This window comes from Protopterus annectens, chromosome 1.part1 (assembly GCF_019279795.1).
Source record: "Protopterus annectens isolate FY-2018-M chromosome 1.part1, PAN1.0, whole genome shotgun sequence".
In the NCBI taxonomy this organism is placed as follows: Eukaryota; Metazoa; Chordata; order Ceratodontiformes; family Protopteridae; genus Protopterus; species Protopterus annectens.
In genome coordinates, this window is record NC_056726.1 from 190543793 (window position 1) to 190561507 (window position 17715).

Sequence of the window (17715 nt, forward strand, 5' to 3'; positions counted from 1 at the left end):
TTGTAGAATATCCACATCATTTGGGGATTCAATAATGGCTCCCAGTTTGCAGTCATCTGCAAACTTTGTTAGCCAGAGTCCCTTAGTGTTGGCCTGTACTTCAGAGAAATAGATGCCAAGCAAGAGTGGTCCCAGGACTGAACCCTGAGGTACTCCACTTGTCTGGAGCTGGATTTGGAGTCGGCTACTTTTACAGTCTGGGTTCTGTCAGTAAGCCAGTTGGCAACCCATCGAGTGACGTAGGGGTTTATGCCCAGCTTAGTAAGTTTATCTATGATTCCAGAGTGAGGGATGGTGTAGAAGGCCTTGGCGAGGTCCAGATAGGCTGTGTGGACCACCTTACCCTCTTCCACAGCTCTGGAGACTGATTCGAAGAAGTCAGTCAGATTCAGGAGACAAGATCGGCCCTTCACAAACCCAAACTGGGTGGGGTCCAGTGTTTGAAGGTTGCCGATGTCTTTGTTTATAAGTTCCATGATAATGCGTTCCATGCCCTTACAGATCAGACTTGTCAGACTGATGGGACTGTAGTTCCCGGGATCCAAGGCGGATCCTCCCTTGTGGAGCGGGATAACTGTAGCTGTGCGCCACTCAGTGGGCACGAAGCCTGAGGTGAGGCTATGATCAAACATGGCACTTAGGTGAGGTGCCAGTTCATTTTGTAGTTCATGTAGTACACAGCCTGGGATGTCATCTGGTCCCATGGATGCTGTATTCTTAGCTTTGGAGAGTGTGATTTCTACCTGTGTGGCCGTGATTACCAGAATTTGGCAGTCTTTTGGTATTGAGATGGGTCCTTTAGGGGGTGAGAGGGGGGCGAAGTTGGTTCTAAATAGATCTGCCAGGATATTGGCAATATCCTTGGGATTAGTATATGTAATGCCATTCTGTTGTAGCTCAGAGCAGATCTGAGCATTGCCATTTAGATTCTTGACATAACTATAGAATGCCTTGTGGTTGTCTTTGGAATCTTTGGCAATTTTATTTTCGTAACTAGCTTTTGAGGGTTTTATGAGGGATCTCTGCTTCTTACTGAGGCTGGTGAGGGAGTTTTTTGCATCCTGGGATTTTCCTCTTTTTTGCAACAGTTTCTTCCTTCTGTTGTATAGTTTGTTTATAGCAGGGGACCACCAGATTGGCTTCCTTTTTTGGAGACGAGCATCTTGGTTCTATTTGGGATGGCACAATGCATGCACGAGTGGATGTTCTCGTACAGTGCCTTAGTGTAGGATTCTGCAATCAAACTTCCACATCCCGTCTGCGTGGGTGTTGTGAAGTTTGTCACTTCTTACTTCAGTAGCATGAAGTTGGCTTTGGAGAAGTTTTTTAAGGAGGTTTCCTTACTGGGGGGTGGGATGTGGCCAGACCTGACCAATGAGAGGGTGACCACTGGTGTGGAGCATCTGTCTCCCATGTTGGTAATGACCAGGTCTAGGAAATTGGAGCCCCTGGTGGGACAATGGATTAGTTGATCCAAGGCATTGGAATTTATGAATTCCAAGAACCGTTGGGAAAAGGAGTTGGTACCCGAGTAGTTTTCCCAGTTAATGGCAGGGTAGTTGAAATCACCCATTATTAGGGTGTTTGGCTGTATCTTAATATTTTCCAGTATGTTTAGAAAGGTATAGTGAGAATCCTGGGGCATGGTGGGGGATCTGTAGCAAGCTACAATTTGGATTGCAGTCTTACCTAGTGTTAGTTGCACCTGGAGAATTTCAGACGCATTGTGTTGGGCAACCAACCTGGAGGTGTGAATATCCTTGGTGACTGTGGACACTCCTCCACCTTTAATGTTCCGGTCTTGGTTTGGTGGCAAAAAAGTGTGGTAAGAATTATAGCCTGGTATTGCAGGGGTGCTGTCTGGAGCCTTGAACCAGGTCTCATTTACTGCACAGATATCGGTGTTCTCCATTTGTAGGAGTGCCTCGAGAGAGTGCATTTTGAGGTTTAGACTTCTAGCATTGAGTAGCATTACCTTCAGATTTTGCATACTTGTATCTGTTACGGTGGTGGTTTTATCCTTTGAACCTTGCCTAAAAAAGGCACTATAGGTGTGGCCAGAGCTTTAGCCAGTAACCTGAATCCCAGGGGTGACAGGTGCAGACCATCTCTGGCAAAGCATCGTGGTTTGTCGATCATGTCTTCCCAGGCAGACAAATGCTGGATCCCCTTTGAATGACACCAGAAACTTAGCCAATTGTTGAAGTCAATCATTTTGTCCTTATACTGTGGTATCATTCTGGGCAAAGGCAGGATGCTACTCAGGGCTAGGATCATACCTACCTGGGTCACATGACTCAAGAGCTCTTCCATGTCTCTTTTCATGTAGTCCAGGGAGGTATGTCTCAAGTCATTCACCATTCACTTCAGCATGGAGAATGACAGAGTCGTATTTGTACTTGCGGAGTGACTTGAGTGCATGCGTTATGTGGTGGATCCTGGCACCCGACAGGCAGCTGACTGTAATTTTCTCCTTGTTCAGCCTGGTGAGTGGGACATCAGTGTGCCTGACTATAGAGTCACCTATGACTAAAGTGTTGGGTTCATTGTCTTGCCTTAGGGGCTGTTGTTGGGTGGCACAGTGGTGTTGTGAGATGTGTGTCACTTTGGTTGTGACTGGTGTTTGTTTGGGTTTCAGCTTCGGAGGTCCTTGTTGCTTTGGCAGGTTAATGTTAAGGGCCTTCACATATGTGGGTTTAGTGTTGCTATGTGTGGGTGTTAATGGTGTGGGTATTGAAGGGCTATGAGTTGCTTGAGGTGTAATGCAGGTGTTATCCTTTTCCTTTTGACTGTCTAGCACAATCTTGGCCGGAGAGAGCTTTGCTTTCAGTCTGGCTATGTAAGTGCATATCTCGCAGGTTGTAGAGTTGAGTGGTAGGAGAAGAGGATTGTCTGTGTACATGAGGCAGTTGCCGCATTGCCCCAGTATGCCCAGATTCACCAGGTGGACAGGAGAAATCTCAGAGCAATCCAGACAATGTTCCTGTTGCAGAACATGTCTTAACTTCTGTTTCCATTCCTGATATGCCTAAAGTTGAACATTCAGCAGAGATGACCCCAGTTGCTAGGCCTAATTCTAATTTCTATGTCACACGATTTAGTCATATTTCCAAACCTAGTGTGAAATACACAGCAATGTGGACAATTGTCTATATGTATTTAGTTCTGTATAATTGCATGACAAAGAATTATTTGTATTGATTGCATATCAGTTAATGTCAGTATTGCATGACTTATTTCTCAAAGAGGGAGGATGTAGAATAGTGTGTGTGTGTGTTGTGTGTGCCATATCTTTAAGAAGCATTCCAAGGTCGGCACATGCTAGCGTCACTGACATTTTGAGAGTGCAGTCAGAGAGTCAGCATGTATGAGTGTAATAGCTAGTACGTTTAAAAGTTTATCTAAGTTAAAGTTACTAGGCCTCAATCCTAATGTGTTTGTACATAATAAAGCTGCTACCCACAAAGACTCACCTACTTTATACTGACTGGATGAGCGACAGACAGTTACATTAGAATTCCTCTACCAGTTCTTTTGCACTAATAAACCCTGCCACTGCTTAGCGTTTTAATTGAGTGTCTTCTAATTCCGTGGTTTTCCTTACCTGCACCGACGAGAGTATCAGAATCTATATAATGATGTATGCATGTGTGCTTATACTCATTTATCCCATATTCATTTAAGTTTTCAAATTAGCAGCTGTTAAAACAGTAACCTTCTTTTTTAATGAAATAAAATCAGACTGTTAAATTACAAAGTTTTTAAAAAAAGCTATATCTTCCTGCCACTTTTTCACCTGCCCTTTCCTCATCCCATAAAGCTCCTAAAGGGAACAGCAGCAATCCCCCCATGAGCTACATATAGTCTTAATACTGAAAGCTAAAAGAAGACCAAGATGGGGTGGTACATTTCCCCCTAGTCCGTATGACCCCCTACAGCACACAGTTACAGAAGGGGAAAAACAAAATGGATAGTAAATCCCAATCAAGATAATGGATAAGAGATTGCATATTTCTTATTGTACATTTACATGTGTTTTCTGATTTATAGGACTTTATGCACTCATTTTGATGTGCTGCATATCATGCAATTTCAAGCATTGCAAATTTGTGCAAAATGTGTCTTTGGATCATCCATACCCTGCATGTAACTGCTACCAGTGCTACTTTGCACTGCACATTATACATCTGTCTATGAATTCCAGCCATTATGTAGACACAGTCCAGTAACTGCCATGCACGGTATGTGCATGCATCTGGAAAAGCTGACTAATCTGGTTCCTGCTGTTAAAACCATGTTAATCTGTATTTTGTCAGAGCGGGCCAGATGTACATCACACAGAATTGCCCTGATTCTAAACTGCTGGATTTAGTCGTTAAGTAAACAAAGAATTAATCTTTTTCCCCACATTGGTGAAGTTCACGTTTTACAGAAAATAGTGAGGTTTTAGTTTTATGTACATTATGTGCTCCACAGCCTTACCATGTGAAATTGAACCAGAACTGTCCCCTGTACTAAAAGACAAAGGCAGCTCCTAAGCGCTTTAGATAAATTGAGGGGACCTGTACATGGAATAAAGTGTGATCCGAGTTATTCTCATTAATGTTAATATATAATTATCGAGTATGGGATGGCCAAGGCCAGTCTCTTAACCAAATGGGATAGGTTAATATGGGGAAAATGCCTAGGTTTAAAATGGCCCTCAACGGCAGTTACTCTAATACTTACCTATGAACCTAATAGCAGCAGTGTAGAATAAAAGAATAAATATAATCATTAACAGTCATTTTCTAACATGCAGCAAGGACTGCAATAGCATCACCACCAACTCTCTCTGCTTTTGAGATAGTTCAATTATTGTAGTGTGTCTGGGATACTATTGTAAAGGTGTTTTTAAAAGAAAATTTCTCTTTAGAAATGTTATTTCTGAACTTTCATCTCACTAAAAGTGTTGCACTATAATCTGAAATGACATTTTAGTTATTTACTTTGATTTTATTATATATTTGCAGTGCTTTAGCTGGAAAGGCTGTTGGATTAGTTTTAAGAATATGTTAGATTTGCAGCTACATTAAATTTGTGAATGACAGAGGAAGTTCTTCATGTTCATTAGAGACCAGCTACTGCAATATAATTAATTATCCCTTCCTTCCAATCAGATTTGTGCAAGAGACCATCCCCAGAGTGAGGATGGTCTGCTCTACATGTCAAAGATGTCAGTGTGGTACTCAGCTGTAGAGAACAGCACACATTAGTGTCATTTTCTTTTGCTACAAGAATTGCACGGTCTTCGGTCTGTCAACTCCTTCTGAGTCACTTTAAGATAGTGAAAAGTTCCGATTTTGGAAAGAATTTCTATAGATCATTGTTACTGCTCTTTATTACTGCTGTTTTGAGGTTAGAGTTTTTGTTTTCTTTGTGGATTTCGTCGGTGGTCCGAGATCTGTAGGAAACACTCCATTTAGTAAAATGGAGAAGCCCACACATAATATGATTGTAAAATATTCAGTGAACAAGAGAATATGTGGATGTTGAGGTTCCACCTGTTGTAATTGGGCCTGAGAAGGTTAGTCTTTGTGAGGTGCAGGCTTCTCCAGTTGCGATCTCCACACTTCCTTTTTTAAAGTAATTACCATTCTTGATCCTGTCAGAGACAAACATTGGGATTCCAGCATTACAGGGGAGCTAGGTATCAGTAATTTTTGTAATTATGCTAGAATTGGACTGTAGTCCTCAAGAGTCTTTGGGGAGGAGGTGCCAATTGAGGGCAGCTAGGTAATGCTTCTGAGGAGCCTATATTTCCAGTAAATTTTCCTTCAGTTTTGGTTAAGTACTCACAAAATAGGTGATGCTGCTTCATTTTGGCCTTTCATGCTGCAACATTGACTTTAATAAACCAGTATTGATTTTCAGTCAGGAGATGGCTGTCCCAGATCATGGTTATTTGATTCTCTTACAAAATGTTCACAAAAGACTAGATAAGAGGTTAAGAATATGACTCCTGTCCCCCCAAATATATGTGCCTTCTAGCTTATGCATGTTTTGGACTGCTAAAAAGTATAGAGAACATCAGATACAAACCTCAAAGATGAGAAGGACTTGGCTTACTCATGCCATGCACTCTCCATTAGTGTACAATACAGATGATGAGAACATGAATCTTTCCCTTAGGCTGTCCAACAGAGAAACCTAGATCCTTATTAAATTATAAAATATGTTTGCTGTTCATAGGGATCACAAGACATTATCTCTGCATCACTTCTACAGTTTTCCATCTCTGCTGTGTGGTCTCACCCTTATATCCAAAGTATTTATGAAATGCTTAGTCCCAGTGTTTGCCCACCTCATAATAAGAGAAGTTCATATATGTCCATATCTGAACAATGGCTTGATTCAGATTTCCTCAGAGGAGAAATTCAGTTTACTGACAAACTTGAGAATCTCCCCAAGACCTGAAAAAGTTGTCTGACACCAGTCAGTGCTAAGTTCCTTTATGTAGTGTAGTGTTATGCAAAAGAGGAGACCGGATTCCTTGCCCCAGGAGAAAGCACTTTTGCAGTAATTGTTTTCTCTCAGCCTACAAGAGATATTTAACAGCAGGAGTTTTCGTACAGTGGGGTACATGTCTGCTTCTAGTGTGATGATTTCCTTAGGCAGACTTCATAAGAGAAAAAAACAGTGGCACATGATAAATTTAAGGGAATAGCATTGTTGTCCACTTGAGCAAGTGATTCCTCTTTATTCCAGCAGTCAAGATGGTATTCACATGGCTGGCAAATCAGGCTAGTGTCAACTCATGCCTACCATTTGTGGTCCTGGATACCACTCATACCTTAACCACAGATGCAGTGGATTATGCACGGGGTGCATACATAGGTGGCTTGCCAGCAAATTCAGAGACCAGCTCTTGAAAAGGGAAATAAATTATATCCTTGATTTATATTCCGCAGATTGTCAAATTTCTTCTACACCCTGTCATAGTAAACGTGATAGACAGTACCATATTTACTGAGAATGAGGGACCCCCCCCCCCTTATCTTGCTGTTGCAGGTTGGCCATAATAGCATAAGAATTTGTCTGGGGAGATGGCCTGCATCTTCAAGCCACATACTGTTTCTCCACCCAGAACTACCTGGAATACCACTTGAGGATGTCCTTCACCAGTCTTCAACAGTGGCAGGTAGAAACAAAAAGCTTTTGAATAATAACACAAAAGTGGAAAGTCCCATAAAAACTTGTTCATCTCTCAGGGCAATCACCAGGGTCTGCTGCAGGTATTCCTTCAGTGGAGTTTGCCCAATGAATGTCTTCTAAATTTCTTGGAACCAGGTTCTTCTGTACACATTCTCACCTATCACACTCATCCTGTAGTACTAATAAAGTAAAAAGGAAAGAGGATGAGATCATCCTAATAACTCCTTATAGGATCATAGGAGGTTACTAAGCTAATGACCCTAGGGCTCTTACAAGCCTAGCCAAGTTTTACCCTTATTTCCATGATCAGCACTTATCACCCCTGTCCAAGAGGGACATAGGTGGAACCCCTGGGGTGAACTTATGGTTACCCATCCAATTGTCCAGATTGCATTTGAAGAGGGTCAATTAGATGCTGTGGTTGACATGAAGAGGGAGTCTGTTCCAAAGATGTGGTAACCTCTGGGAAACAAATCTGTCCCTCCAGCAGGTTCTGATAATGTCACATAGCAGGTTAAGGCCATTAGAGCGAGTAGCCCGTGTGCCATTTGACTTACGGATATGCAACATTGCCAATAAAGCAGTGTCAGAGATTGCCTTATATGCAAGGCAGACATCACCTCTGAGCAGTTTGTATGAAACAGAATAAAGTGACAGTGATTTCAGATGGTCATCATAGGACAGATGATGCAGACCTTGAATTGTTCTTGTGAGGAAATTTTGTGGTCTCTCCAATTGCTGCAGGTGCTTGGAAAGGCACATACCAAAAGGGGCAGTGCACTCAATTATTGACCTGATGAGGGAAGAGTACAGGGAGGTTATAACTTCTTTTTTTCCTGGAGGCAGTGATCTTACTTATGAGATGAGCAATACAGAATGGTTTTCTTAGCACTGTAGAGATATGGTAATCAAAGGTAAGGTTGCTGTCAACCTGTGTGTCCCAGTCTGTCACCAATGAGTGCACACTTAGCGTGGTGTTATTGATGTTCATAGGTGTGTACTAGGCCAATGGCCCTGGAGCCTTTACAAGCCTAGCGCAAAGAAGTGCCCTTGCATTGTTCCACCCGATGTTAGTTCCCAGTGCCCCTATCAAGTAAAGCCACTGGAGTGATTCCCGGGGTGAACTTTCTAGTTCCTGTCCACTCATCAAGATTTCTCTTGAAGAGGGCCAGTGAAGTGCTCTGCTTGACATGTATGGAAAGTCTATTCCAGAGCATGGGCAGTCTCTGGGTTATGAACCTGTCCCTCCAGCATGTTCTGTTCATTGTGATAATGAGGTTGAGGTCTCTGGGAGGTCTCTGGAGCATGTGGTGTGGAGGGATTGGAATTTCTTTAGATGTAGCATTTCTGACAGAGCTGGGTCAGACATGGCTTTGTAAGTCAAGCAGAGATTGCCTCTTAGTAGACTATATGAGACAGAGAATAGCCGGAGTTTTTTGAGTCTCTCCGTGTAGGACGTATTTAAGGCCTAGGATCCTCTTCACGAGGTACTTTTGTGGGCTCTCCAGCTGTTGCAGGTGTCTAGTGAGTTACATGCCAAATGGGGCATTATACTCTATGATTGGTCTAATGAGGGAAGAGTAGAGATAAATGATGACCTCTTTCTTCCTGGATGCAAAACCCTTGGTAATGAGATGTGCCACATAGAAGGATTTTCTGACCCCAGTGGCAGTGTGGTGATTGAAGGAGAGGTTGCTGTCAACCTGTGTCTCCAGATTTCTCATAACGCCTTCAGTGTTCAGTGGGTTTCCATCGATGTATTAATTAGTGGGAACTGAGTTTTTCCCAAAAGGGATGATGACGCATTTTTTGGCATTAAGCTTAAGGCCATGGTTTCGACACCAGTCACTGGTCTCAGTGAGACTTTTCTGTAGGATGTCTGTGATAGTTAGCAGGAACATTACTCTTACTGAAAGGATTGATGATACATTTTTTTGCATTGAGTTTAAGGCCATGACTTTGGCACCAGTCATTTGTTTGTGTAAGACTCTCTTGAAGGATGTTGACATTGTTTGGAGATTCTGTGACCGCTCACAGTTTGCAGTCATCAACAAACTTTGTCAGACACAGACCTATAGTTTTAGCTTGCACTTTGGAGTAATAAACAGTAGAGGTTCCAGGACTGATCCCTGTGGAACAGAGGTGGAGTCCCCTGATCCAGTTAGCGACCCATCTAAGAATATACGGGTTGATACCCCGCTGGGTGAGCTTGTCAATTATGCCTGAGTGGGGGATAGTGTTAAAAGCCTTGGCAGGCTGTGTGCACAGATGTTCCCCCATCAAGGGCCTTGGTGACTGTTTCGAAGAAGTCCACCAGGTTTAACAGGCATGATCTCCCTTTGACAAATCCAGATGGAGAAGTGTCAAGTGCTTGGAGGTTATCAGTGTCTGTTGATAAGGTCCATGATGATTCTGTCCATGGCCTTGCAGATAAGGCTAGTCAGGCAATTGGGTTTATAGTTCCTAGGGTCAATGGAAGCACTACCTTTGTGCAAGGGGATAATTGTGGCCTTTTTCCATTCAGCTGAGATGAAGCCAGTGCTTAGACTATGATTGAAAAGAGTACCCAGTGGCATTGCTAATTCTTGTTTGAGCCCATGTAGGGAACAGCCTAGGGTGTTATCAGGTCCTTATGACCAAGATTACCACTTTTCTCCAAGTTATTTTAGATGAGCTTGAAAGGGGCTCTGCTTCCTCCTCGTCACTGCACTCTAGTATCTCATCAAGAGGGCACCGCTGCATTCTACTATCTCATCAAGGGGATCCCATCTGTACCACAGCTCAAGAGATTCAAGTAAGCTACAAGTATGATGGTATCTTAGCTTTTGTCATGAATCACTGCTCCATAGAGATGGTCCACATTCTCCAGAAGGTGAGGAAGCTCAGTAACAGGACATTTTAAAGTTTTACTGAGCTAGATGGAAAGGGCTTTCAGTCTGGAACACTCCTAAACAAAGAGACACAACAGACACTTCATCTCTTATTGTCAGATATTTAGTGGCGCTTTTTAAGATGGACACATCTTACACCTGTTTATTGTCCATTTGTTAGCCATTGCAACTTGCTTCCACATGGATCTTCTTTGTTGTTTCATTCTGCATTCAAGCATTTCCTAACTGCATCTTCCATCTTAGACCATCATGGAAACCGATCAGTCCTCCATAGGACTCATTTATGCCAGGAAAACTAGACAGATGCTCAGACAAACTATGTAGATGGCTGTCTGGTTGGCAAAATGTATCATCATTTGCTGTGATCATCATGGTGAAGCACCGCGGCTACAACTGTAACTGGCTTCTTTAAAAGTGCATCAGCTGAGAGCATCTGTGAGAATATAAATTTGAGCACCATTCACAGCTTACAAACTAGACAGACCAATCAGAAGATGAGCAGGTTTTGCCACTGTTGTTCTGTTATAGATACACTGCAACTCTGCTGTAGATGAAGGTCAGGCTACCCGTTAGACAGGGAAGTCTTGTAGTGCTCTTCCTTTGTATGTAGAACTGCACTGCACCAGTGATACTTATGTTGAGTGTAGTACAGTTGTATAAGCATACTTAGCCATAACTGTAGGGAATTCAAATAACAGGATTGCTGCTGCAGTATGTCGTCCTTCCCACCCCTGGTTCAGCTGTTTACACATGTCACACAACTCTTTTAGAAAGAAGACAGAGGTGTTCTTACTCTGGAGGGATTTCCTTTTTGGGCACCAGGGATAGCTTGGCAGGCCTCACTGTGGAAGAGCCTGACATTCCGTTATTTAGTTTGCATTTCCCTGGACTTGTAGGGGCTCTTTTTCTTGACATCTTTCTCCAAAGGGGAAAAAAGAACAGAAGATTGCATGGGCTGTTCTCCGCTTTACAGCCTAGCACCTTCCTGACAGTGTTGGTATGGAAGGAGGCCATCTACCATCTGAGGATATCTAATAGCTTTAGAAGTCTAGCTGGAAGAAAGGATCTCTGCCTGTAGCTAATTCTCATCTATACTGAGTCATACTACAAGAGTTATTGGTTGTTTTAATTTAACATCTACTGTTGTGTTGAGTGTGCTAACATAGTTGTGCTGTATTATAATGAATAGTCTAATTTCTGTACTGTGTTTTTTGTTTTTTTCGTTATTCAGTGGAACAAGTTCCCATAGAGCCATTCATAATTCCCCTGTCTCAAGCTGAGGTGCTGCAGGAAGGAAGTGATGTTACACTTGTTGCTTGGGGAACACAGGTATGTGTACATAAGTTGATATGACTGTTGTGTGAAAAACACAAGAATGTACATTTGTGTACTTAAATTGATGTTACACTTGTTGCATTGGGGAATGCAGGTTTGTGCACTTTTGTAATTAAAGCTGATGTTGCACTTGTTGAGTGGGGAATGTAAGTTTGTTCAATTGTGTACTTACGTTGACATTACTCTTGCATGAGAAACACTAGTTTGTGTACTTTTGTAAGTGTGTTAATGAAAAACAAATAGAAAAATAATTATTTAAAGCCATAGTAAACAGTATTAGGTGTGTTGGCGGTTAAGCCATAGTAAACAGGGATAGGTGTGTTGGGGTTAAGTAAAGTGTATTAAGTTTTTGTGCACATAAAAAACTGATGCTGACATGCACTTTTTGGCTGTGTATTCACACCTGACTGGCTGTGCTTTTATGTGCTTTTTATCCTGCAGTAAAAAGCAGTTACCTCTTAATGGGATTCTTCATATTTTCTTATGCCATTTAGTCTGAGTATTTTTTTTCAAACAGTAAAATTTATTCTGCATAACACAACAGAGTAAAATTCCTTTTTTAACAAATAGCATAAATCTCATAACAAAAGGTTCAGTTCAAAATGGCATATATACACAGGTCAACTATAACAGATCTTGTGTCACTCAAAATAAAGAAATAAATCATTTTTCATTATTTCAACTTATACAGTAATGTCGCCATGTCTGTCCAAACTCTTGAATCTTCACAAGTTTGCTTAACAATTTTGACCTTTCCCTTTATCATACTGTAAGTTTATACAAGCCTTTACATTACTCCATTTAGTGTGTTGGTTCATATACTAATTTTCATACAGTAAAAGTACTTATAAAAGTTTGAGTTATGCTATAGAATGTAACTGTAGTGTAGCGTTGTCATATTTCCCTGAGTATCAGCTGGATCTGGGTTCCACTCCCAAAAAATTATTGCTTTTACTACCGTGATTAAGATAACCATCTTGACCCATCTGCAGTTTGTCCTTGATGGGTGAAGCTCTGATGCATCTATTTGAAACAGTCAGAACCTTTTCTTATCAGGGCCAGGTAAGCTATATTGTAAAGCACAAGAGGCTGTTTCCTGGACTCTCACAAATATAAAAACTTGTTGGGCATTTCCAGAGTATATGTACATAGTCCACTTCTGATTCTGTTTGCCTTCACCATTTGCTATCTGTAGTGCCTTTCCTCTAAAATGTTCATGGGGTGAGACCCGCCATTGTTGTATCATCTTACAGTATGAGAATGCTAAGGCTGATATGTCAGAAATTCCTCTGAACTGCTAAAGGATTTTCCCTTTGCTCATCTAATAATTACCATCTCCAAAGCCTCTGACTGTTATCTGTTACAAAACTCCATGTTTCATGAAGTGCGTTGTGATAAGCAGGAATATATTGCTGATAAGAGCCTTTTTTGATAGAGTCTAGTAGGAAAGTGTTCATTGGAGTTGTGGGCTAAAAGAAGTCTTACGTTTATCCAGTGGATGCTTTAATACATATTTTGCAAAGATAAAGCTTAATTGCAAATGCTGCAACCGTGTTAGGTTTTGCTATCTAGTTTGTTTGTGTATTCTGAAATAAGTAGTTACCACCATCTGATTTGACCAAATGTTACCATAAACATTTTTCCTGATCTATGATATATATATATATATATATATATATATATGTCATTTGAGTCTTGGAGTCTTGGTGATCCATGTCCCTGGATCCCATATCTTGTTCCCGCCTTCCAGTGTATCTATAGATTTGCATTCCTAGATCACTACCAACTGTACCATCTACCAAGTAGGTATAGGGAATGACTGGCAAATTATTTCTGCTTTGCTGCATCTCCTAATAATTTATTAGAAATTCTAGGTGGTTACCCCATCTCCAAGAAAATCCAGTAATATGTCTTCACAGGTCAGAGTTTTAGCCAGGAAAGGAATGTGTGGAGAAAGAAAAATACACAAGGGTAGGCCAAATATTTTAGTAGCCTTAATCTTAGAGATAGAATGAATATTCACTAATTTATGGCTACTCAAACATTTAAACTCTTGTATTAAGGACTGTTAATTGAGATCTGGAATTGCTTTTATATCTCCAAGAAAAGAATTCCCATTTATTGATGGTCCTTGGCTACTTTTAAGTTTAAACATTGCAACCTTCAAACCTTGTTGTCTGGCTTCTGTATGAAGAGGAATAAAACAAATCTATCCTAATTCAAGGCCAGTCTCACCTTTTATTCAAAGAATTCTAGAGTTTCCCAAAATTGTAAGTTTTCTAATGTATTCTACAACCATGTCCATGCTTCTTTTTCATCAGATGGATAATTGTAAGCAGCTAAAAAAATGTTCATTTTGCGCTTAAATCTTTTTCTGGGTAAAGAAGGTAAATTCCATGTTTTCAGATATTCAGAGGTATAGTTCTAGTAAGTTTTTACTACATCCCATAGTGTCTTGATAGGTTGTCAGGTGTAGCAGCTTACCTCTCTTATTTGTGTATGATGGGTGGGCATTTTATAGGTCTGATAAGACAGCTTGTAAAGTTCTCTGCACTCCAAAAATGAGTGCATTTATCAGTTTGTAAAAGTAGTTTTGCTACCTGTTCCCCTGATTTTCATATAATGTTTTCTTCATTACTCAGACTTTGGAAAAGGCAGAGTATATCTATATGTTTTTATCACTTACAATGTCAGCAATGTGTGTGGGTGCATATACACACACACACACAGGAAAGTAAAATTAAGGCAGTTGACTAGCATTGAAGACTAATTAGTGTGGACTCTCGTGTCATGTAGACTAAGACAAATTTGTTTCAGAAATACTGAAAAGTTTGACTAGGCAAAAACAGATAGTGGAGACTTAGTGATGTTTGGCAAGAGGGGGAAAAAGATATATATATATATATATATATATATATATATATATATATATATATAAAATGAAGAAATTAAAATGTGCTGAAGGGTTTGCGGGGACTAAATTGCACAAAACTGATAAATCCCATTGAAGGATGGAGTTGTCCTTTAAGTACTGTTCATCTGTTTATTTATGAAAAAGGTCATCTTCTTCTCCCTGTTAACCTCCCAACCATCATCTTTTCCCTTTCACTCCAATGACCATGACAGGCCATCATCCATGTAGCCATCAGGGTTTTCTAACTGCTCTATATTTACATTAACTCCACAATAGCTTGAATAAGCAGCTCTTCTACAGTGCTAACCAATGACAAGTGTGCCTCACATGTATCCATCTTAGAATGTGCTGCTTGGTGGGTACTAAGCGGAAGCCAGCAGACATGGACCAGGGATAGTGTCATAATTGCAGAGAACAGAGCTGCTTCTCTCTCTAGGATGACTGAGCTAGTATCAGCCATTGATTCCAACCCTCCCCAGCTAGCTTCTTCAGTCTAAGTTACCATTGAATCCTGGATAATTTGAGTCACAATCCAGACTTTATTTTTCTGCACCACATGATTATCATATTTATATAAATATCTCACCATCTGAACAACATGAACAGAATTGCCTGATTTTGTATGAACATCTCACAACTAGATAGAGAGAAATAGTGCTGACAGAAAGTGTTCCTTACAACAATATGGAATCATACAGCATGACTGATGTCTCAAACTATGCAAGCAACATCTATTATGTCTAATCTCATTCTTAAATACTACCTGTTTTTTTGTCTTATTTAGCATTCAGTGCTAATTTGTAGTAACTATTGTCTGTCTTCTTTAAATACCTTTATTAAAGTATCACGTAAGACACAGGCACACGTGCATTAGTAGAAAACAAACCATAGTGTTTTTTTCATTCACTATGCATTGCATATATTTTTTTTTCTTTGTAACAATTGTCACTCATTCCAACATTACATACATTCCTCAATTCCTGCCTTCCATTTAATGTAATTTGCTGCTTCCCTTTTCAAAAGATCTCAATTTCAGTCATTATTATCTTTCTAAAAATATTCAATATTGCAATTAAAGCTGGCTTAGATTTTGATTTCCATTTTATGATTTTTTTCTTCATTGGCAGCCAATAGCATTAAGCCTAACAAGGCCTTACTATGTCTATGCAGTTGAGATCATGTGTCCCAGCTCAAAAGAATTATTTCCTTAGTTACAGACACCCCTCCCCCCCAATATTTCCGAAAGAGTACGCTGTAGGTAGTTTTAAAATCTACCAACTCATTACACTTCCAAAAAACATAGGTTCATAGGTAGGTACTAGGCTATTGGCCCTAGGGCCTATGTAAGCCTAGCCAAAAATGTACCCTGGCTTTCGCCACCCAAGAAAATTATTTATTTTCATAAAAATATATTTTTATATTCATGCTCCCAGTTACCTCTTCTTTCCCATTACACTTCCAGCATTTGCTGTTTACCTAAGAAAAAATATTTGAAGTCTGCTTGGGTTATAGAAATACATACGCAAACACTTACAGACAAAAAATCCAAAACCTTCTGGACTTTGTTGAATACTTTGGAGTCATACATATGTCCTTCCATTGTTCCGTTGTAACTTGCTTTTCCAGTCTCTCTTCCCAGTCTTCTCTAACCTTCTCTAATTGATTCTTACAATTATCATGGAGTATTGGGTATGTCCTTTTTTAACAGCAGCTTCTATTTTAGAGTCTACTAAAACTGTACCAGTGCAGGTCTTTTACTTAGTATTCCCCCATACCTTTCTCTGTGCCTATGTTTGCATGCCAGTTCTGATAGGGAAAGCAGTCTGCAATATGTAGTACTAACTTTTGCTTGGCCTCATCGCACTCTGTTACCTTTTCCACTTCAGTTATTTGCTCTTAGTATTTTAGTTCCTTTGTCTGTTTTCTCCAGTAAATTCCAGCCCCTTCTTGCCTATTTTCTGTACCCCTACTTGCAGTAATCCATATTGGCAAAACACCTTTCTGCATTCGCATATTAACTTAATTCTTAGAATAATTTCTGTAACTTTGAGTATAATAATCTGTATGGTTGTTAACTCCTTTTATGGGTTTTGCATTCAAAACCTTCTCTCTCATTTCTTGAACCCTTCTCCCCGCTTCATCATCATCCCTTTTCACTTTGGATTATAATTCTGTTTCTGTTCCGTACTATGAACCTTAACTGCATAGTCCTAAAATATCCATGCAAATCAGGTGATCCTAACCCACCTTGTTCTACAGAGAGGATGAACTTCTCTCATTTCACTCTCACCGTCCCCTCAGTAATTTCCTTCAATTCTTTATTAATTATTGTCCAGAACTTCTCCTCTGGTTGATAAAAAAATGCCTGACCTGTATATAAAAGTAAAGGTATTAAACACATTTTCACTGCTTGTGTCTTACTGACCAGCTCCTTAAACAAGAGCTACTAGTTTCTCAATCTTTGAACTATCTTTTGTTTAATCTCTTCTCACATATCCTTAACTGCCATAACAGAATCCTTTTAAATCCACACAACTAAATACATAATTTTACCTTGTCTCTATAAATATGGGAGCTGCTGAGCCAGTTCATGTGTGGGTGCATAATTTACTGCTATAGCCTTTGTTTTATTTTCATTAGTTTTATACCCTGAAAAGACTTGAAACTGTCAGAAAATGTTCCAAAACACAGACATGTCCTTTTCTGGATTTATCAAGAACAAAATAACATCATCCCCAAATAATGCCAAGATGTTCTTCGTGTTTCACTGTTGCAGTCATCACATTTGGGTTATCTGCTTGCAGGTAGCCCTCAGTTGGCCTGATTATCAAAGTCTTGGGTCCTGCGTCAGTTGCTGTCTCATCTTCCATGACGTCAGGTAGTCAGGGGTATAAAGCATGCAGCCGATGCCATTACGTCAGTCTTTCTTGCCGTGCGGTGCCTGAAGCAGAAGCAGTTCGCAAGTGCTGGTCGGCCAACTCCTGAAATTTTCATTTTCGAGTTTCAGATCCGAAGTCTTCAACTAAGCTAAGTACCCCATTAGGGAATCTTTTTCTTGCTCTAAACCGATGTCAGTAAAAGTTAACAATTGTATTTCTTGTGGAAAGCAAATACTTCATTTAATTCGTACTGCATTCCTTGCCTAAGCCCAGACCAAGACGTACCTCGCTGTCAGTTTTGTGCCTTATTCAAACCTCGTACTGTTCGTCGCCAGTTCATTTTCGCATCTAAATATTTTTGTACTCAGTTCAATTATCCAGAAATGCCTTCGGTAAGCCACCCGACTACCGAAATTCCGAAAAAATGCAAGGATAAAGACAGAGACAGACTGCATAGGTCCAAAGCTGCCGATGATGCTTCTCCTAAGCTAGTCGCCAGTTC

The 17715-nt window shown here is 40.3% G+C and overlaps 1 protein-coding gene across 2 annotated transcripts in view; it reads left to right on the forward strand.

The window, feature by feature from the left end:
• The window catches only part of BCKDHB (branched chain keto acid dehydrogenase E1 subunit beta), a 2914018-nt gene that overhangs the window by 1293730 nt on the left and 1602573 nt on the right, over positions 1-17715 (forward strand). For both annotated transcript variants that reach the window (XM_044074074.1, XM_044074065.1), the window contains exon 7: positions 11317-11414. In XM_044074074.1, coding sequence (XP_043930009.1) covers positions 11317-11414 — 98 coding nt within the window. The remainder of the gene's footprint in view (positions 1-11316; positions 11415-17715) is intronic.